The 21,335-nt window shown below is 40.9% G+C and overlaps 3 protein-coding genes and 3 non-coding genes across 8 annotated transcripts; 5 read left to right on the forward strand and 1 right to left on the reverse strand.

The window, feature by feature from the left end:
• The first annotated feature begins 2 nt into the window (after window positions 1–2).
• On the forward strand, window positions 3–7,606 carry GNL3 (G protein nucleolar 3). Its single transcript, XM_054595650.1, has 15 exons — window positions 3–255; window positions 908–966; window positions 1,556–1,693; window positions 1,823–1,936; window positions 2,148–2,231; window positions 3,141–3,273; window positions 4,185–4,297; window positions 4,547–4,661; window positions 5,269–5,356; window positions 5,878–6,052; window positions 6,151–6,293; window positions 6,372–6,508; window positions 6,597–6,778; window positions 7,058–7,124; window positions 7,227–7,606. The coding sequence occupies exons 1-15, from the start codon at window positions 243–245 to the stop codon at window positions 7,310–7,312; spliced, it is 1,647 nt and encodes a 548-aa protein (XP_054451625.1). The 5' UTR covers window positions 3–242; the 3' UTR covers window positions 7,313–7,606.
• On the forward strand, window positions 3,315–3,390 carry LOC129061128 (small nucleolar RNA SNORD19). The gene has a single exon (XR_008528092.1). It is a non-coding gene; the product is annotated as a small nucleolar RNA SNORD19 (small nucleolar RNA).
• On the forward strand, window positions 4,344–4,426 carry LOC129061131 (small nucleolar RNA SNORD19B). Its single transcript, XR_008528095.1, has one exon. It is a non-coding gene; the product is annotated as a small nucleolar RNA SNORD19B (small nucleolar RNA).
• Window positions 5,735–5,811, forward strand: LOC129061129 (small nucleolar RNA SNORD69). The gene has a single exon (XR_008528093.1). It is a non-coding gene; the product is annotated as a small nucleolar RNA SNORD69 (small nucleolar RNA).
• Window positions 7,587–17,943, reverse strand: GLT8D1 (glycosyltransferase 8 domain containing 1). 3 transcript variants are annotated; one of them, XM_054595652.1, is made up of 10 exons: window positions 17,890–17,943; window positions 14,055–14,108; window positions 13,873–13,971; window positions 11,687–11,900; window positions 10,133–10,250; window positions 9,824–9,908; window positions 9,544–9,656; window positions 8,424–8,590; window positions 8,225–8,337; window positions 7,587–8,080 (listed from the first exon to the last, which is right to left on the reverse strand). In XM_054595652.1, exons 2-10 carry the CDS (start codon window positions 14,068–14,070, stop codon window positions 7,890–7,892), a joined length of 1,116 nt encoding a protein of 371 aa, XP_054451627.1. In that variant the 5' UTR covers window positions 14,071–14,108; window positions 17,890–17,943; the 3' UTR covers window positions 7,587–7,889. The 3 variants fall into 3 exon arrangements, with proteins under 3 accessions (XP_054451627.1, XP_054451626.1, XP_054451628.1); XM_054595651.1 differs by lacking the exon at window positions 17,890–17,943 and adding an exon at window positions 17,088–17,450; XM_054595653.1 differs by lacking the exon at window positions 17,890–17,943 and adding an exon at window positions 17,333–17,339.
• Window positions 17,632–20,146, forward strand: SPCS1 (signal peptidase complex subunit 1). The gene is made up of 6 exons (XM_054595274.1): window positions 17,632–17,637; window positions 17,787–18,090; window positions 18,188–18,612; window positions 18,974–19,033; window positions 19,117–19,203; window positions 19,676–20,146. Exons 1-6 carry the CDS (start codon window positions 17,632–17,634, stop codon window positions 19,799–19,801), a joined length of 1,008 nt encoding a protein of 335 aa, XP_054451249.1. The 3' UTR covers window positions 19,802–20,146.
• Window positions 20,147–21,335: the final 1,189 nt, after the last annotated feature.

The following is a 21,335-nucleotide window of genomic DNA, read 5'->3' on the forward strand; positions in this document are numbered from 1 at the left end:
TCTCCGCCCTCACCTCCCTCACCCCTCCCGGTGCCGCCGCAAAACCAGCCCTGGGGCCGCCAAGCGATCCCGGCTACGCGCGACACTGCGTGCCCGCGCACGAGGGCCTACGGCGGCGCGCTTTACGACAGGGCGGCAGCGTGAGTGCGTGACGCTCGCTGGTGCCTTAAGATCACACGTGGTGCTGGCGGGGACAGGTTTTACTTGCTGTTCTTGCTGCCACTGTTCGTCTCACCGCCAGTATGAAGCGGCCGAGTGAGTGTTGTGTGGGCTTGGGCGTGGAGGAGCCACTATCTCTGATGGTCGATGAACCCATTCGGGTTCTCTTTTGGGAACTCTTCTGAGATTTGGTCTGTGCAGGAGTAGGGGTGTGCGGGTAGGTCGTCCTGGTCCTGCTTAGAACCAAGAGTTGGAAGGGCCAATGTTAATCGCAGGCCCATGGTACAAATGAGAGGGTTGGGCACACACAGGTAAGGATCAGGCCAGAATTTCGTAATGAAATAGCGTCTGGGCCAGGTTTAGGGCTGTTCTTTTCCCTTATGAGGCCACGTTAAGTCCAGCCCCGGTGAGGTCTGAGATTCACTTCTCAAACCCACCCTTCGCTCCTTTGGTTTCTGATTCGTGGTTTACGTGTAGTTGCTGTTGTCTTGGGTCTCCTACTCTCCCGACTACGCTCTCAGTCTGATATAGGAAGAGTCGGAGGGGGTAGTTGTGCTCCGCTCTTCGATCTATTGAGTCAAACTCTCTGCGATTTGAGAGTGGCATGTGCATTTTTATTATGCTCCCCACATGTCTCTTAAATTAAGTTGGAGAGCTTATTAATTACTTGAACAGGGACTTGACCCCAGAGCGAAGTCACCAACAGCTAAACAATTTGTGTCTCTTTTTGTGATGTGTTTCTTTGTAGAGTTAAAGAAAGCAAGTAAACGCATGACCTGCCATAAGCGGTATAAAATTCAAAAAAAGGTAAGTCCTGTGCTTGGGAGAGGTCTACCAACTATAATGCTAAACTGATGTCTGCCCCACTTCTCCTGCAACAGGAAGTTTGGATTACTATGATTCATTTCAGGAAATGGAGGTTGCATATACTGACCGTGGTACAGGTTCTCTTTTTTAAATTGACTGTAGGGAGAGAAACATCAATTTTTTGTTCCACTTATTTATACATTGATTGGTTGATTCCTGTATGTTCCCTAACCAGGGATTGAACCCACAACCTTTGTGTATCCAGATGGTGCTCTAATCAACTGAGTTACCTGGCCAGAGCAGCACAACATCGTAGGCATCAAGAGTGCAGCTGTGGGAAACTGAGTAATTCAGTAATAAAGTCTGTAAACTTTGATTGACATGTTAACAACCTTTACAAAAAGAATCTCCCAGTGACATTTTGCTGTTTTGTACATAAATAGGCATCTCTGTGTAATTACAGTTGAAGTTTCCTTTTTTTAATTTTTTGGGGTCAATTTACGGGTAAAACTTGCAGCCAGATTGGTTTCTTACAAAAATTCTGTGTAGTATTTTTGTAAACCGATAAAAAAAATTTTTATGATGATAGGTTCGAGAGCACCATCGAAAATTGAGGAAGGAGGCTAAGAAACGGGGTCATAAGAAACGTAGGAAAGATCCGGGAGTTCCAAACAGTGCTCCCTTTAAGGAAGCTCTTCTTCGGGAAGCTGAGCTAAGGAAACAGCGGGTAAGATACATGAACTGAAATTTTCAACAAGTGATGTGTGATTTTTTTTTTTTTGAAGTAAATTAGTATAATTTACTAATTATAGCAGGTCACTTTGGCTCACCCATCTCTCTTCTGGTTCGGATACAGCTTGAAGAACTAAAACAGCAACAGAAACTTGACAGGCATAAGGAACAGGAAAAGAAAAGAAAACTTAAAACTAATCCTGTTGTTGAGCCATCTAATGTGGAACCTGTGAAGGAGGTACGATTGAGTCTCTGAATTGAGAGGTCTATGGAGAAAAAAAGCACATGAACAGGGCAGAAATTGCTATGCCTGTTGGGAAGAAAAGGATTGAGTTCAGATACTGTTTATCCATTGCAATACCACTGATCATCCATGGAAAATGGAGAAACTGGCATCAACTGTTGAATTTCTAATTTTGTGTCCTTTTTCCTTCGCCTTCAACCTTTAGGAATTGGGGCAATGCAAAGCTAGGAACAAAGCCAAACTGGGCAAACAGAATCCAAAGAAGTTGTATTGTCAGGAACTTAAAAAGGTATTTTAAACTAGGGTTTTCTAAAAATGACACTGTTTTAAAAGACTAGAGTCATTTTCTTTTTTCTGACACCAAAAGATGAAGTAGAATTCATTTGAGCTGGAAGAAGCCATTCACAAGAGCTGAAGCAAGTAGGTTTATTCTATTGAGAGCATTTCTGTTGTTTGGCTGAAGAAAATATTCTTATCGTTTTAAATTTTTGCACAGGAACAGTTAACCATAAGCATGATTTACAAAAGTGGTACTTTGTGTTAAAGTAACACCTTTGACCCAGTGGTTGTTGAGAGAGGAAAGTACATTAAAATACGGGTCTCAAAAGCAGCAGTCCCGAGCCTCTTTGGCACCAGGGACCTGTTTGTGGAAGACAGTTTGGACCAGGGTGGTCGGGGGGTGGAGACAGGAGGTGGAGCTCAGGCGGCATTGTGAGCTACCTTGGTTGCCGCTCACCTCCTGCTGTGCAGCCTGTTCCTAACAGTCTTGTACCAGTCCTCCGCCCAGGAGTTGGGGACCCCTGCTCTAAAATACTTTGTAGGAGATCAAGGGGATGTCTTGGTGTAGTTAATCCCTAGCATCCCCACCCCCAACACCTGTTTTCCTAAGCTGGTTCTCCCCTGTGAGTAGAACTTGACCATGCTTCTCAGCAGCTCTTGGCAGGACCTAATTTACTATGGGAGGGTTTATGTTCAGACAGTGGGGGTGTTTACACTTTTGAAATCTGTTAATGATTGGCCAGAGGCTCCTGAGCACACCTGTGTTTTACTTTGCTGTTAGAAATGATGAATGTGAACATTCTTCAAAATGAAGAAATGAGATCCAGCTCTGAGCTTACCCTGTTACAAAGTGGATAATGCCAGTATACTTGTGTGGAGGGTGTTCCCAGATAGTTCCCTGATAGTTTTACCTTGACAGGTGATTGAAGCCTCAGATGTTGTGCTGGAAGTGTTGGATGCCAGAGATCCTCTTGGTTGCAGGTGTCCCCAGGTAGAAGAGGCCATTGTCCGGGGTGGACAGAAAAAGCTGGTACTTGTGTTAAATAAATCAGGTGAGCAAAAGGGATGCCCTATGTATTTCATGTACACTGGTGAGGTATGAGGAAAACATCTGAACAGTCTGATTGTCACTGAAGACTGAAAGATCCAACTCTGACCTCAATAAAGCCAGTTCATTTGGTCTCTTCTTGTCAGAGACTGGGCAGAGGGGTGGAGATGTTTGTCATTCCATACTTAGCACCTTATTTTTTATTTCAGAGTATAAACTTCCATAGCTTACTGTGCAATATACAGGATCCAGCAGAAGTAACGCCTGCTTGAATGTGGTTGGCAGGGTACATGAATGTCTCACACGAGATGGACAGAAATTTGAACGTGTCACCTAAAATGTCATATGTTGTGCCTGAGTGTGATACAGTGTTACAGAATTACATGCTTCTGATTTTGTAATAAAAAGGGAGTGTTATTTGTCCTGGACTCTGTATTTCACATAGGAAGTGATGACTCTGTCATGTTTTCCATCTGCACAGTGTTAATATGTGACAATATTTAGATGAAATGTGTAGTTAAATTTGCCGGGGTTTGAGCAGCAGGAACAGGAAAACCCAAAATAAAGACCGGTAAAGCAGAGGGTAATAATGGGATCTGCAGTTACTATGTGGTCAGTAAACATGGCTGCTATCTCACAGTAAATTCTGGCTAATAGGGTAATAATCTAGAGGCTGACTTGATCTTGAAAGGGGAAACAACAAAGAATTGAAAAAGTAGAGGTACACATACTGAACTCTTAAGGTGGGGACAGTATGGTAGAGTTTATCTTCTCCCCATCATCCATTTAAGTTCTTTGGAAAAAAACTGAGAAAAGGCAAGCCAGGGTAAAATCTATAGTTTATCAGATTTGCACATGTATCTCAACAGAATGACCAAATTAGAACATGTGTGTCTTATTTCTAATCCTTATCAGATTTGGTACCAAAGGAGAATTTGGAGAACTGGCTAAATTATTTGAAGAGGGAATTGCCAACAGTCGTGTTCAGAGCATCAACAAATCTGAAGGACAAAGGGAAGATAATCAAGGTACCCTTAACTGTCATTGGTGGGAAGTGTACTGCTTTCAGATTTTGGATGGCTGAAATATGATGAGTATACAAAGTCTTGATTTAAAAAGTGAGACCTTGTAAGATCCAACTCTGATGTCACCCAGAGACAATCTGAAAGGCAATAGAATATGGTAATTTTAATAGCTGAGCTTTGGAGCCAAATATTTGAGTTTTACATTACGGGCTGTCAGAAGTGTTAAACTAACTTTGCAATTTTAACATGAAGATAAGGAGAAAAGCTCCATTCAAAAGTGAAGTCTGTGTTGGGAAAGAAGGCCTTTGGAAACTTCTTAGAGGTTTTCAAGAGACTTACGGCAAAGCCATTCACATTGGAGTAATTGGTGAGTTTTCATTTAACACAACTTTTTGTCTTGATCTCTTACATGCTAAGAGTTTTTCTGTTAAGCGTTAGAGGGGGTTGCCCTGGCTAGTGTGGTTTGGTGGGTTGGAGCATCATCAGGTGCACCAAAGGGTTGGGGGTTCAATCCTTAGTTGCGGCCAGTGTGGAAAGTGACCAACATTTCTCTTTCCATTCCTCTCTGAACATTTTAGAAAATTTATAAAATCCATAAACATTTTTTAAAACTTAAAGGAAAAGACTGTATGGGGTAGTTGCTTAATGACTAGTTTTAAAGTTTTTTGCCCACTCTACCAAGCACTCACACCTCACACACACAGTATAAACACAAATTTTACAAAATTTCTATGGTTCTCTCCCCCCCCCAGCTGGGCTCTGTGGGATGTTGGCTTGTTAAAGCTATAGGTTTATTTGAATTGTCTTTTCCTGATCTCTCAGTACTTGTGCAAGAAATGAAGATGCTAAGATTGGTCTTAGTGTTAAAGTGAAGACACTCAGATCCAACTCTGATCTTGCTCTAAACATCAGGCAGGTGTCAAATAATTACCAGCAGAATTTCCTTTTTTTATCTGTGCATTTACTATTTGTAGGTTTTCCAAATGTGGGGAAAAGCAGCATCATCAATAGCTTAAAACAGGAACAGATATGTAATGTCGGTGTATCCATGGGGCTTACAAGGTAAACTGAGTTGTTCCATAATTATAATATGTCATTATAGATGAGCAAATACAATTTTGTTTTGCATTAAGATAGTTTCCCATTCTTTCTTCAGAGGTGTTAGTGAAAGGAAGAGGTAATGCCAATGCTAGGCTTGGGAAAGAACTAGAATGGGATAGCTGCCCACAATCTGGTTTAAAAGACAAGTAAGTAAATGGATTCAGAGACAGGGAAAGCTCCCTCAGAGGATATGATGCCTGAACTTGACCTTTAAATGAATAGAAGTCTGCCAGCTAGAAGAGGGGGTGTATTTAGTAGAGGAAGCCACATGTGTCCTGTTCAATATGTAAGGTATAACGTGTTTCTTTATAGAAGGGGGGAGAGCTCTGTTTTTAGATAAACATGAAGCAAATGATGATAAACTGGATCTGACAGACTATGCTGAGTTTGTTCAATCCAACCCTGAGCTTCATGTGGTCTCTTGTCCTCCAGGCAAACTGGTGGTGATGGTAGTACCCTCACCAGTTACCATCTTGTTCTAGGAGCATGCAGGTTGTCCCCCTGGACAAACAAATCACAATCATAGATAGTCCAAGTTTCATTGTGTCTCCACTTAACTCTCCCACCACGCTTGCTCTGAGAAGTCCAGCAAGTATTGAAATATTAAAAGCAGTGGAGGCTGCTAGCGCTATCCTGTCCCAAGCTGACACTCGACAGGTAAAAGAACCCTTACCATGAATATTTTAAACATAAAATTTTCCATTCTTTAGCCATACTGTATCAGGTGAATGACAGTTGGATTTTTTTCTTTAAAGGTAGTACTGAAATACACTGTCCCAGACTTTAAGAGCCCTTTAGAATTTTTTACTTTGCTTGCTCAGAGAAGAGGACTGCACCAAAAAGGCGGAACCCCAAATGTAGAAGGTGCTGCCAAACTGCTCTGGTCCGAGTGGACAGGGTAAGCTGCTTTCTTTTAGCATTTGATGAACACAAGAGAATAAAAGAACTGATTTTTGACAAATCTTTTCAATACCAGTGGCTCTTTAGGCTACTATTGCCATCCCCCTTCATCCTGGACTCTTTCTTCACATTTTAATGAAAACATTGTGACAGACTTGAAATGGGGCTTCAATCTGGAAGAACTGGAAAAGAACAATGCACACAGCATACAAGGTAAGCAAGGCTTGTGTTGGCTCTTTTCATCAGTTGGCAGGCCGGTTAAAGGTCTCATTTATTTACATGTGCCATGTTCCTTTCCTAGCCATCAGAAGCCCTCGTTTAGCGAGTAGCATCCTTTTCCAGTCCTCAGGTCTGACAAATGGAATAATAGAGGAAAAGGATATACCTGAAGAATCGCTGAAACAGAAAGAGAGGAAGCAGCAAGACAGGGAGGACTATGAACACATTGACAATGACCAGGAAAGTGTTGATGAAGAAACTGATGTAAGTATGTTGTTCATGAGTTATTTTATGCTGAATTAAGTTTTCCGGTATAAATAATGTACAGCAAATGAGATGATGCCAAAGGTAAAAATTAAATATTTCATAATAGAGTACAAAAAAAGCTCCATACAATCTTGGTATATAAGTCTTACAGTAATTAGTTTTAGTTTTATTCATTATGTGTATCTTCAGAGATTTTTTTTCAGTTACATAATTAATTTGGATTAGTGAGCAGACACAAGGGCTACTAACACAGTAATGTTTCTCATTGTCTTGCAGAAAAAGAGCTTAGACATGTTCCCTACAAAAGAGGCCTGGGAGGCACTGCCTGAGGAGTCTCAAGCAGGTGAGTTGGGTGGAGGGGTCTTCTAACAAATGAGTGTTGTATGGAGTTGTTTTTACTTAAAAAAAAAACCAAAAACACTCACTTTTCTTTCCTCCAATATAGACAAACAGTCTGAACAATCTTATGTCTTGGATAGAGTGCCTGAAGAGGATGATGATGCTTACAACTTCAGTACAGACTATATCTAATATAACTTTGTCCTGCTAGGTTTGTTTTTTTAACATTTTGAACAGTATGCCAAACTCTTCTATGAATGTAATGTACCATTTTTTTCTGGTATGATATAAGCTGTGTAAATTTTGTAAATATGTGTATCATGAAATATGTAAATGTATCATGATATATTCATTTTAAAAGTCAGGCAATATAGAAAGTATCTGAATTTCATAAAAGACAATTCATCTCTTATACACTGAGTGGATAGAAGTGTATTTACCTGGACAAAAAAAAATCAGGTACCTATTGAAAAATGTAGGTTTCACTTTATTTATAGGTCAGGTCACAGGTTACAAATATAAAACCAAGCAGCAGTATTGAACTAGCTGTACCAGCCTTATCAGTCCATCTGGTCATTCAGCACTGCAGTAATAAGCAAACAACTGAGACACATGTAGTGTTATCACAGAAGCTGACTGCCAGGCAGTGCCGTTGGTCCTCTTTACCCAGTTGAAATGTCCATTTTTCCATGGGTTGCCACAACTGCTACTTCTCAGACATACTATCTTCCAAGATTTCCTGAGAAATGCTTATAGCATAAATTATATTTTATTTTATATTTGAGATTTCCATATGTCTTCGGATTAGGCTGAACTTGCCTGTTGGGTCAGGAATGTACCATTTCTCCCAGACATCAGTATACGAAGCAGTTCTTCCCCATGGCTTAAAGTGTCCATTCCAATGGAGTAATTTGGCAGCTTTTACAAACTGGGGTGAATATCGTTTTCCAGCACTGGAGCCTTATGTTGAAAGAAAACCAAATGATGTACTAGTCAGACAGAAGAAAATGCCACATCAAACTGGGGAAAACTTGAAATGATACATCCCACTGCTGAGGACAGTCCTATATTAGGTTAGGCCTTTGGTTAATTATTTCTACTTACCAAGGTGTCGGACATTCCACATTGGATCAATGGTGGAGTGTTGTTGATAAAATACAATCAACAGAGGAGGTGTTGTGATGCTGCCAGCAAGTGTTCTGCTGTATAGTCCCTCTCTTGGAACAAATAACAAGTATAAGCTGTTAGTGAAGAATCGTGACTCATACCTGTCGAAATACAGCTACAGTAGTTTAATACTCACTCGACATTGAGTCTCATCCATTTTTCCAGCTGGTTGGTTATATTCTGTCTTTTCCATTCTGTCAAATTTGCAACAAAAACTCCAGGATTAAATGAGCAGGTGCTGGCTTTCATGGAAAGCTTACGAATTCTTTCCTTTTTATAGTCAAGATATCCAATGTAATTGTACTAAAAACACAAATGGGATATGTTGTAGTATGTCTACTGCTTGAAACAAAAGATATATACAGTCATGCACCACTGAACAACAGGGAGATGCTCTGAGAAATACTCCCATTGTATGAACATACATGCACTAAACAATAATTTAGATGGGGTGGCCTGTGCTACACACCTACTCTGTGTATAGCCTACTGCTCCCAGACTTCAAACCTAGAGAACATGTTACTGTACAAAGCAACAAATGATTAAACCAAGCACAAAAGAAAATGATGCAATCAGAATGCAGTAAACATTAGATGTATGAGGCTGCTGTGGGTATAAAGCCATATTTTAAAGTAAAAAGGAGTACACTTTATTAAGGATAAACAGTAAGTCCATAAACCAGTAATACAGTTACTCTCAAGTACTATGTACATAATTATATGTGCTGTACCTAAATGCACAGTAGGATTGGTTATACTGGCATCAAACAGCACATGAGTAATACATTGTGTCTCGACATTAAGATGACTCAGCGCATTGGGCAATTGCAGTTTTTCAGCTCCATTATAATCTTACGTGACCACCAATGGTCCCATAACCATGCAGCACATGGCTCTAATGTGACAGCCAGTGAAGAGAGGAGCTGTTATTAAAAACTATGACTTCCAGATTATTAGCAAAGGGCTCTACATATAAAGCAAATAAAAGTGGTATTTGGCATTCCAAGTTAGGCAGAATAGGAAACGAAGACAGGCTTGAGTTTTGGGATGAAATAATTGACTATAAAATGCAGCAGAAAAACCTTCCCCGCCCTGGCTGCTGTGGCTCTACTTCTCTGGCACATTGATGTTTCCCTCTTCCTCCCCTCTCTAGAAAAAAATCTTCCAAAAAAATGAATTCCCTGATTTTGCTGCCTCTCCCCATTAACCTGTTCTATAGGGAGTAGAGTGTCTGCTGGGTTCTAATAGGGAATTTACCTGGTTTCCAGCTCCACGGATGACAACCTTAGTAGAGGCTGAATCACAATCTTCTGAAAATGCAGCTGCATGTCCTGGCTTCAGTGGTGTATTGTAGAGGGCAAGAATATCACCTGAAATACGTAAGGTATAAGACTTACATTTTATGTTGCCTGAAGATTCCTTATTCCTCCAACTTATTCCTAGGATGACCTTTTATATGATAACATAAATAAGACAATCACTACAGCTCACACTGGACAGAGAGCAACACTGACCAATGAGTAACATTCTTAGGTACCTTGGACAATTATGTCATCATCTATATATATGGCTTTCTTTGCACCAGGAACCAGAATAGGCAAGTAGAACCTTGCAAAAGTTAACTGTGGAAGAAAAAGGAAAGAGGCATTGGTATAGGATTCCCCAGTCTCTTGTGTTTTTATTTACTAGAAATTCCCAGAATACTCTGATACAGGAGAAGATAGCCAAAGATCACTTCAATTGCCCAGGCTTGGTCCCAGGAAACTACTTGCACTGTAGACAGTTACCCAGATACTAAGTCATTTCCTAGTACTCCCACATACAAACAAGGATGCAAGGAACTCACTGGTTTCATGGATTCCCCCTGGTCAGGATCCTCCTTTACTTTCCCTTCCAAAAGTTTAGTGTCAAAAACCACAATTTTATACCTGATGCTTTTCAGGGTACTGCTGCTGAGCCAAGACCTAATGAAAATAAAACATTTCAGTTTTAAATAATCATGTCTTAAAACCACAGCCTTTTGGGGGGGGGCAGGGGGCCTCCCAAAGAGAAACCCTAGGGACAAGATAGGTGTTTTCAAGCCCCTTCACTTCTCTGAGTCTTGGTTTCTACATTTGAAGAGAGTATTCCTACCGAAGTCCCTCCGTGAGCCAAGATTCTATGGTAACAGGTAATGTTCACATCACACTTCTGATCACTTCTGACACTAAACTGTTGGAGAAAAACTATCACCACATGGACCATTCAACTCTTGTCCCTCCAAATACATGGGTGAAGAAGTCAAAGTAAGATGGTAATGAAAAGCTAATTATCAACAAAACTGGTAATTAAGGCAGAGACATTAATTTACTGACAACTAAATTCTCCCACCCAAGTCTAAGGTACTGCCTGTAAGAAAAGTGTTTCCTAAAGAAGTACTCATGTTCTTCCTAAGTATTTCAATTAATTTTGTGGACACTTATTTGTGTAGTCTCTTATTTTAGATGGTTCCTAAGTTTTGTAGGTTTTAAAATATTTTATTTTTAGAGAAAGGAAGGGTGAAGAGAGAGAGAAACATCGACATGTGGGGGACATGTCAATCAGTTGCTTTTCACACACCCCCAAGTGGGGACCTGGCCTGGAATTGAACTGGCAACTGTTTGTTCAAAGGCCGGCACGCAATCTACTGAGCTACACCAGCCAGGGCTGTTTTTAAAATATGGAAAAATAACTCACAAAACAAAGTTACAAGGACAGAAATGTTTTAAAACTTTGACAACTATTAACCTGTTAGACAAGATGTTTCTTGGAATAAACTGTAAACCTTAATTCAAAGCATAGGTGAGACTGTCCCTCAGATTCCATTTCTATTAGCAACCACTATAGTAGTAAAAACCATTTACTGAGTGACTATGTACTACATGTTGTTTTTAAATATATTTTCTCAGTTGACACAATAATCCTCAATGTTGGATATTTTCACCCCATATTTATACACTAGGGCTCCAAAGAGTAAGGTAATGTTCTTCGGTCACTCTTGGCCAGAATTTAGATCAGTTCTGCTCAGTTCTCCACACTACCTTGCCATTGCTCCCACATCTCTTCCCACTCTAGACCAGAGCTACTCAGAACATGTTCATGAGATACGAACTTGTAACAGGATGTAAATCAACACATTGCTTCTTTCATTGAAAAAAATCTTATTACTAAAATTAATTAAATAAATACCAACTTAACAGTGTGCATAGTGACCCGGTTGACTTACATCTTTACATAGGTTCCTTATTTCTGCTATCATAGGGACATGCTTACAATATAGAAAAACATGTGCAGTTTTTATGTGGTAAAATCTCAATTGTATAGAGAAAATATATACTTATATAGCATCCTCTAGAAGAAGCATCAGGCCTGCAGAGCTTACCGGAGATGGTCTGCTGTGCCATTGAGCATAACAATGTAGAAAATGACATTGGAGCGGGTGTTGTGCTGAATGCTGTTTATGGCTGCAATGGTCCCCCCGAGCCTATCTTCAGATGCAGCAATAACCACAGGAATCTCCTCTTGTCTCCCATCTACCACATGACGGGGAGCATTTGGGATAAAGTCTATGGGCTGCAGCCCCACAATTCCTGAATCTGCAAAGAACACACACAAGATACTGTGATACAAACACAATCTCATAAGGTATTGACATAGAGCACAAGACTAGAAAAGAGGTGATTATTAATGATGCTTATTTACCTCATTCTTCCCCATTACAATGTGAAGTATACAGCCCAGAAATTGTGTTTAACAGGCTTTTAGAAAAGCAGAAACAGCATTTAAAAAAACAAAAATAGGTTGACAAAATTCTGATACATCATTGATGGGAATATAACAATCTTTCTAGCAACTTTTGGCAACGTGCATCAAGAGCCTTACACAGGTACATGGCCTTTGACCAATCCTCTTGCCAAAATCTGAGATGTAATCAAAAGCCACAATTTTATTTATAATTGTGAACACCTAGAAACAAACTAAAAAAGTTTTTCAGACCATAAATAATGTCTGGTAAGTAGGCATGAAAACAATTTAGTGGATCATGAACAGAATTTGAGTAGAAAAAGAGTTCCTGAGTTGGAAAAGAGCATTGAATTAGAAAATATTAATATTACAATATATGCATCACACATAGCAACTGCACATACTGCTGATAAACCTTCCTTTTTGCCTTTTATAATATGTACGTTTATTTACTCAATCATCCATTGAACACCAAGCACCAACTATGTGCCAGGTAATATCTGAACATTGTGCTTATAGCCATGAACAGACAAATATCTACCATCATGAAAGGTAGATAATCAGCACACAGACATGTATATGCATGTGCTGTATGTAATACATCTCTTATTGTGGGGTTGCCATCAAAAAGTTGTTGTACCGAAAGGCATTTTTCTGTGGAAACTATGTGGCATTAAAGTTACATAAGTTTCTACTGTCATGGTGACCTATTTAAAACATGTCATATGTGCAATTTATATATAGTATAATTTCAACTCTATAGAAAAAATATAGAAAGGGAAAAAAACTGGAAGGTACTAAGGCCAAAATTTTAGTAATAGTTATCTCCAGGCAATGATCATTTTATTAAATGTATATTTTATTGAGCACCTCCAATGTACCAACCATCACCCAGAAGCATGGGAGATAAAGCAGCAAACAAAATGCTGTCATGGAGCTTGAGTGCTATCTTTTTTAATATATGTTCCCACCAGGAGCAGATATTACTTTATATACATACAGGGGCAGGCAAAAGTAGAAGTTCATATGGAAAATAATACAACAGTAAATAACAGGAGAGTAAAATTTTGTGTTTCATGTACTCATAATTGTAAACCTACTCCCCCCTGTATATAGGCATATGTATAAATACATACATGTATATAAACACTGTTATATTGTAAAACATGCTATCAGAGCACTTAGTGAAAGTCAGCAGAAAGCTATTAGATTTTTCTTGCTCTGATCAACTATGGTATGTGGCAATCCAAAAATGATTTTTAACACGCTGAAGTCTCAAACATCCCTCAATACCAAGACAGAGCAGTATGAACAAATAATTTTAAATAACTAGCAATGGAATTATATAATGATTTTTTTTTAAATCACTTACAAGGATTTATGGTTTTGTTTTACTATATACTTGAGTCCTGCTAATACAGTTCCACGGGTTATAGAAAAGTAACAGGTGAAGGAAAGTAGCCCTGTAGTGAATACAGCAGACACCAAACACTAGTGACATTCAACTGTCCCCACATTCTGAAGCCCTGTTCTGCTGAAATGTGAGCAAAGAATAGCAGCTCATAGAGGCTCCTCTCTGGCCTCTGATTTGGTGAAGTGCCTTTTGTCAGATCAAACCCTTAGCAAACAACTGCACAGAACGGAGAAGAGGCAGGAGTGGGAAGGCTGCAAAAGCACAGTGAGTACCACCATGTTTTATCCCAGAGCCTTTAGGAGCTTCTATAAGACCAAGAAAGCTTTCTTTTCCTTTAACCTAACGATATAACTCAGGATGTAGGACACAGGGAACTCCAGGTCCTGGACAGGTGCCAAGCATTCCCATACCTGAAACCTCATTCCTTAGCAAACTGCTCAGGCCGAGGAAGTTATGGTGCAAAACCAGTAAGAAGAAAACAACAGCCAGGACCAGGATGATGATGTTTACTGAAACACAGAGGGGAAAGCCTGCATTATACGTCTGTACCTTTTGACCAGGAATAAAAACGTAACTTGTAGAAAGAGCATACCTTTACGGAATGACATCTTTCTCTTCTGTCTTACATAAATATTAGTTATTAACCCTACAAAACAAAAAACAAGCCCCCAAAGTCAGTAGATACATAAGAATGGCCATCAAAATGCCTGAATACTTTTATTTAGGTAGAAACAAGATCTGCATACTTTGTGCAGAAACTCAGTTTGAATTAACAGTTTCCAGGAACCCCAATTTGGAATCTGAATTTTTTATGGTAGTCATGAAAATACTTCCAAATAACTTGCGAAAAATAAGATAACTTTGTATGTTATACACTTCTGGATGAGAAGCAAAAGAAATTCTACCATGAGGAATAGTTAGGGTCTAATCACAATGAACTTCTTAAAATTGCTTATTAAATTAGGTAGTCAGTTGTCTATGACAGAGTAACCTGAGGTCAGCCTCACTGGTACAAAGCATTCCTGTTCTGAGTTGTCTCATTCATCTTTATTTGGAATTAAAGAAAGGGGGGAAAAAGAACATTTTCCACATTCATTTAAAACTATAGCAGAGAAACAATTACAAAAATTCACAAAATCCAATTCTGCTATCAAATGTTTAGAGTACAAAAAAAAACACACAAAACCTAAACTGAAACAAAAAAGTTTAGAGTGCTATTCTCAAAAAATTAAAATCTCCTAAAAGAAAAAAAATTAGCTTCTTCTCTGTGGTTTATGCTAATCCCATGCCAGTACCTCAATGGAAACAAGACTGCAGGTGGTACTAAATTAAACAATTAGATATCTATAACAACCTCCAGGTAAGGCTTCCTTAAAAAATAGATTTTAAACAACGAGCATACACTTAAAGACTTTTAACATTTTCTGCTTCATCTTCTCCCATGAGAGTACCTAACATTTACAAAAGGCTATTAACTTAACAAAGCATTTTTTAATATAGTATATTTCTAAAATCAAAGTAAGCTTAAATTAATTTCACTGTTAAGTAGTGAGTGTGCATATCGGTTACTTGATTTTTCAAGGCCTTTGAAAACAGGAGAAATATATTGAAGGACTGTTTAAAAATCTGGGGATCACAGGCCAGATTACAAATTTGGGAGAAAATAATTCAGACTCCCCAAGAATAATCTAAAATACTCTTTGTGTCTTTCCTTCTAGAGCAGTATATATAAAGTACGTTATGTCAATAAACTTCCTTTCAAGAATATACTATAAGCCATGTGCTTCTATCACATTGTGGGCTGAGCCTTACCTATGGAAGTTGGCAGGCTGGGAGGTGATCAAACAAAGAAAGCTGCAACATCTGCCTGCTTGGAGCCAACTTCCACCAAGACTGGAGAAAACTACCTCATTCAAATAAATCTCATTAAGTTAATGGTACAAGGGACAGTGTTTTGGTTCAACAAGGTCCAGTAAGTTACTTACAGGTAGTATGTGAATCAAGAAGCACATGTGTTTGTACTATTCCACTCAGTCAGATACAAGAAAAACACAATCCTAGCAGGTATTTGATGTACTTAAGTAGATTAGCATGGCAGAAACCACTTGATGCTGAAACTCTTCCACAGTTATCTATATGCAAAAATGCCAATTATTATGGAGTATGTCTGACCACAGCTCCTTTCCTGGTGCTATTCCTGATAATGGATTTATTGATTTGTGTTAAAAGGAATTTATTCTCAAAACAAAATTGCATGTACACCCTGGAATGTATAATAACGGCTTATATTTTTGTTAAGAGTACACAACAGTATACAATTTGATCAGCAATATTCAAATTGTTCACTATGAAAATTATTATTTTTTGTTTAGAAATTTTAAAATCTTCCCAATTCACTCACAAAATACACACACATTCACCCATGGAAGGAGTCAAAAATATGGGTGAAGGAACCTTAGGGGGAAAGTTTTTTTTTTTTAACTTGCTAGTTACCTGCATTAATACCCACATTCAGCAACTGTGCTCACCTTTTCTGTTTTCCCCCATTCTTATGTACATGAAAGGCCATTCCACTGATGCTCTGTAACCTATCTCATAATTGTTCTTGGTGCAGCATCAGTAAACTCTTTCCACTCTTTGGGATCATACCCAGCAGCATATTATCATGCTCTAGTAACTTCTAGTTAATTCAAAAAAAAAAAAAAGCCACTACTCCCACACCCCAGTTGACTCACAAATCCATTTCTCTGCATCCCCTCGCTGTAAAAGCTTGAAGGGATTTAGTCTCTAGCTCCCCTTGCTTTCTTGTTCTCTCTTTAGCCTCCTCCAACCAGATTTCTATCTGTACTGTTCCAATCAAACTGGTCTTGTCAAAATTACCAAAGACCGTGGTCATTTTTCTGTCCTCAGGGAAGTTCACCATGCCCCGTTGTGAAATTTTGTTTATTTCTATCTTCGCTGATGTAAGCTCTAAGAGAAAAGGGACCGCAATGAAAATGTTTACTGAAGTAGCCTACCTCAAACCTTATCTGGCAAATGGTAGTAGGCATGTGATATTTGTTGAATGATGGATCTTGTTAATCTAAGAGCAAGAAGGCTGATTCTCAGCTCAGAAAGGGAGCATGATATTTTATAATCATGAAAACAAATTCCAACATAAGGGCATGGATTTCCATGGAGATCTCTCTCAAATGGATCCTGAAAGGCAATTTCCTTTTCCCATCTTATCTGTATAGCTCAAATATCATAAAGTCTCTACAACTGCCACCCTGTAAAGTTCATTTAGGGAGCGATAATACAGAGGGAGATGTCTATTTCTACACAAGACAAAAAATGTCGGTTTAGAGCCTGCCGGGTTGAAAGGTGGGGCAATACTAAGGAAATTCATCCCCTTTCTCCCACCTCGACATCTGGCTGGGTCCTGTTTGGCTATCAGGAGTCCAGGGAGCCCCCTAAATTCTAACTTTAGCTACATCTCCTCTGAGTTCCTGTTATCTCCTGGACATTCCTATCGGAGTACATTCGGCTGTCATGTATTTCTGGAGTTACGTGGCTGTCTCCCTTGACATATTCTTGTGGTAGGAAAGCATAGGGTTGGTCACAGCCATATATATGCTTGGCGCACCTCTTGGAACAAAAAAGATGCGGTGGCCCTGATCGGTGTGGCCTAGTCGTTTGGGTGTCGTTTATCAGAGCGAAGGACGGCTGGTTCAATCCGGGGTCAGGGCACAAGCCTGAGTTTCGGGTTTGGGGCTGTCAGGGCGCGTTCAGGAGGCAACCAATCCCGTTTCTCTCTCACAGTGTTTCTCTCCCTTTCTCCCTCCCGTCCCCTCTATAAAAATAAATAAAACCTTTTTTAAAAAAGGGTACCGTGAATATTGGCTGACTGTCTGAATGAGGGGGCGGCAGCCGCACACCAATCTGCCCTGGGAGTGCCTAGAATCCAACGGTCTGACCCTGACGTACAACACTGCACAGAAGCCAGAGAGGCTCCTGGGACGCACAGGCACGGGTTCTCCAGAACGGTTTCTCTTAGAAACAGGGGCACCTCACCTCGCTCACAGGAACGAGGGAGGGGCCTATGCTTTTTAGACAGAGACCGGCCTTGAGAGAGGCAGAAAGAACCTGTGGCTGGTCTCTACCGGGAGGGCCCAATGAAGCCAGCGAACATGCTGGTAGGCCAACTTGAAGACTTCGGGGTGGGAACTCTCGCCATACCAGTGCAAGGGATGGCCAAGGACCGGGTCCCCTTTTTCTCTCGAGGACATGGCCTGGGGTGGGCCCTTCTAAATTCTAGGGGCCAACAGGACCCTCCTCCGCTTAGGGGTACCGGGGTCTGTGGCACACGCAGGGTTCCCTCAGGTCCATAGAGACTCCGGGTACCAGCAAGCTGAAACCCTTAGGACGCTCCCCGCGGCCGCCCTTACCTTCAGCCGAAGGAGGAGGAGCCGCCGCCCGCGCCCCGGCCCGCCCCGCCAACTCAGCGCCCGCGCTGCAGGCCCCAGGGCCCAGTTCGCCGCTGGGCCACCCGCGTTCCCTGCACTCAGGACGAGTCCCTCCAACGCCCGGGGCTCCCCTGCCGCGGTGCAGTTCCACAAGCCTCCGCCCGCCTGCAGCATCCAGAGAAAGTCACACCAGCAGGCGCCACGGGGCAGCCCCACCGCCAGGGTCCTCGCCAAGAATAGCCTGTCACCATGGAGACGGGGCGCGCCGTTGGCCGTTAAGTCGCTAAGGCGCAGTCCAGGACAGTTGGAGGGGGCCGCGTCTCCCAGCACCCAACAGCACTGACGGCGAACCCTTCCCCTGCGCGCAATGTCTCAGCTCGGCCGCCGCGGTCACCACCTCGGCCTTCGCGGGCAGTGCGGCGGGCTCCAGCCGGCTCCGTAAGCGCAGGGCGCCTAGCGATGGAGCGGGGCGGGGCCTCAGGCTGTCCGCGTCTGCCTGAGACATCCGCTTCCGGGGCTGCGGCCTTGTCACTACCCGGCTCTGTAGGCCCGCCAGGCTGTGCCCAGGGTCGCTCACTAAACCCTGAATCGCGGTCGCCCTCGCCTCGCTCCCGGACGCCCTCGCCTCGCTCCCGGACGCCAGCACCCTGCTGCCCACTTCAGCCAGTCATGCTGGAGCATCTGAGCTCGCTGCCCACGCAAATGGTGAGGGTGCGGCCCTCCTTGGCCCCAACATTCTCGCACGCCGCTCGTCAATCTGGCTGCTTCCCAGCCGCCGTGCGAGACCCACCAGCTGCGTCGTGGTTTCTGGCCCAGAGGGAACCTTACACTATTTCCCGAGTTGCGCCTCCTGGGTCCCTCCTCCCTTCCTCCGCGAGAATTCCCCTGCCAGTGCTCCTTTAGGATGCTTCAGTTCCCCCGGGAAACCCAGCATTTCATTTCTTGGCCAGGTCTTTGGGGGAACCCCTAATGTTGGGGTTTCTCTGTGCCAGCTGTGAGGCTAGGGCAGGAATTGTATCTCTTCGTTAGTGGAACCAATTCCTTCTTTGCTCTCCTTCACCTCTAGGATTACAAGGGTCAGAAGCTAGCTGAACAGATGTTTCAGGGAATTATTCTTTTTTCAGCAGTAAGTATTGGCTTTGCATAATCTTTTCCTATTTTCTTGCCTCCTCTCCCAGCCTGACTGTATGTAATATACTTTGTTTCTAGATAATTGGATTTATCTATGGGTACGTGGCTGAACAGTTCGGATGGACTGTCTATATAGTTATGGCCGGATTTGCTTTTTCGTGTTTGGTAAGAAATTTGTGGGTATTTGAATGTTAGTGGCAATTTGGGTTGTCCGAATTGGGTTGTTTTGATTGCACCTGTTAATGAAAACTGGCACGAGCTTTTCCCTCGTCCTTTCCATCAGTGTTTCCCCTTCCTATCCCTGCAAAAGTAGAATGCCAGATAGTATTAGATGAGGTAAACTGTGTAAAAGGATACAGCTCGTTTATTTTGGCGGCTGCTCCAAGCAATAATCCCAAGGTCAAAGTTAACAGGATTTGCTCCATCCTCACCACTGTTTTAACTCTTAAAACCATATGTGTAAACAGTGAGGCTTGTTTCTATCACTTAAAGTATCTTGTCTGGACAGTGGCACCAAGTTTTCATATGAATGTCAGTTTGTTGTTTTTTACCTTTAGTATAGAAGTCATTTGGGAACCAGGCGTTATACATAGTGTGCAATGGCGATAATTGGAGCATTTTCTCTGTTCTGGCCCAGCTGACACTTCCTCCATGGCCCATTTATCGCCGGCACCCCCTCAAGTGGCTACCTGTTCAAGACTCAAGCACAGAAGACAAGAAACCAGGGGAAAGAAAAATTAAGAGGCATGCTAAAAATAATTGATTGGGAGTTTTCATGATTCAGCTTTACTATTGCATCTGCTCCTGTATGGTGTGAGATGAGCTCAATTCTCACACCCAAAACACGAGCTAAAAACCACCTATGGTACAGCTGTGTAAAGATTTTGTTCTCTTTATATTTCACTTCTCAGTTGGGCTTTGACTTAAACATATTTTAGACTTCTTCATAATCTTTGTTTGAAATAGAGAACAGAAAATACAAGTATGCAAAGTTTCTTTCAGGTCTACAAAGATAATGAATATATGTCTCAAATGATAGTACAATTACCAAAGTTTTATAATTCATTTTTAGTTAAGCTGTTTTAATATTTTCAATTAAAACTCACAGTGCAAGTCTATGTCTAAAGAGTCTTTTTGTTCATTATTTTGTAAGCATGACTACTAGTAAAAGCCAAAGCTAGAAGTTCGTGGTTCTAAAAGCGTCAGTAAGTCTCATTTATATTTTTGGTAACTTCAAGTTCCTAGCACCTAATGAAAAAATTTACTGATGTAAATTTGTGGTAAAGTGGTATTTTAGTACCACTAAAATGTCTGTTAAGCAGAAAACGTTTAATTATGCTTTACCTCAGGTGGGCTAAAGTGAAAAACTATAAAGCTATACATTCTTTTAAATTTTCCAGAGGGCTGAAGGGAAAATATTCTAAAGGTTTTATGGGAGGGATGGGAGGTTATTGTAGATAATATTCTATTTCTCAATACCAGGATATAGAACTTCCAAACTATATTTTTTTAAAAAAGGGAGCACAGACCTTAATACAGAAAAGTCAGGAAAATTTTTTTCTTAATCCTCTCTGGAGGATGTTTTTATTTATTTATTTTTTGAGAGAAAGGAAAGGAGAGAGAAACATTGATTGGTTGCTTCCTGTATGTGCCCTGGCCAGGAATTGAACCTGCAACCTTTTGGTGTATGGTATGATGTTCCAACCAAGTGAGCCACTCAGCCAGGGCAAAAGTCAGGAAAATTTTTAAAAAATAAGAAAAATTAAGAATACAGAAATCTATAGACCAAGTATATCAGTAAGTGTAATGTGATTTAAAAGTTAGGAGCTCCCTAGTAAGGTTAAAAATCAAGTTACCTCATGTTCTCAAAATGACACCCAATGCTGAAAACAGGACAGATATACTAGGCAAATGCAAACAGAAAGGAGGGGTGATAGTGGAAAGAACATTTAATATCAGAAATCATTAAATGGGGCAAAGAGGGACATTTCATAGATGCCAAGATGTCACAGTTGTGAATCATGCATTGAATAAGACATGATATGCATAAAGCAAAGAATGTTATTGATAAAAAGTTTGGCAAAGGTACACTTTTTTCTCAAGTAAAAATTAAGTTTATTCATCTTTCATCTGTTTACAACACAGTACACAAGAGCCAAAATGTTTCACATCATAGATTTCATTTTCTACACCTTGGAATATTCATTTCTCTGGTTAAAAGGGAAAACTAGATGGGAAAGCCAGGTGATGCTTCAGCAACTGAAATAAGGTCTGGACAGGAGCAATGCTAACATCAT

This window comes from Pteronotus mesoamericanus, unplaced genomic scaffold (assembly GCF_021234165.1).
Source record: "Pteronotus mesoamericanus isolate MK-2021 breed Mesoamerican mustached bat unplaced genomic scaffold, CSHL_Meso_final scaffold_54, whole genome shotgun sequence".
Taxonomy (NCBI): domain Eukaryota; kingdom Metazoa; phylum Chordata; class Mammalia; order Chiroptera; family Mormoopidae; genus Pteronotus; species Pteronotus mesoamericanus.

Excerpts from the sequence above, each read along its gene's own strand:
- GNL3 (XM_054595650.1), top strand. Across the intron at positions 3,274-4,184 it reads ACTTGTGTTAAATAAATCAG|ATTTGGTACCAAAGGAGAAT; the intron begins GTGAGCAAAAGG and ends AATCCTTATCAG. Across the intron at positions 6,053-6,150 it reads CCCAAGCTGACACTCGACAG|GTAGTACTGAAATACACTGT; the intron begins GTAAAAGAACCC and ends TTTTCTTTAAAG.
- GLT8D1 (XM_054595652.1), bottom strand. Across the intron at positions 9,909-10,132 it reads AGGGGGAATCCATGAAACCA|TTAACTTTTGCAAGGTTCTA; the intron begins GTGAGTTCCTTG and ends TTTCTTCCACAG. Across the intron at positions 8,338-8,423 it reads TGGATGAGACTCAATGTCGA|AGAGGGACTATACAGCAGAA; the intron begins GTGAGTATTAAA and ends ATTTGTTCCAAG.
- SPCS1 (XM_054595274.1), top strand. Across the intron at positions 18,613-18,973 it reads GCTCGCTGCCCACGCAAATG|GATTACAAGGGTCAGAAGCT; the intron begins GTGAGGGTGCGG and ends CTTCACCTCTAG. Across the intron at positions 19,034-19,116 it reads GAATTATTCTTTTTTCAGCA|ATAATTGGATTTATCTATGG; the intron begins GTAAGTATTGGC and ends CTTTGTTTCTAG.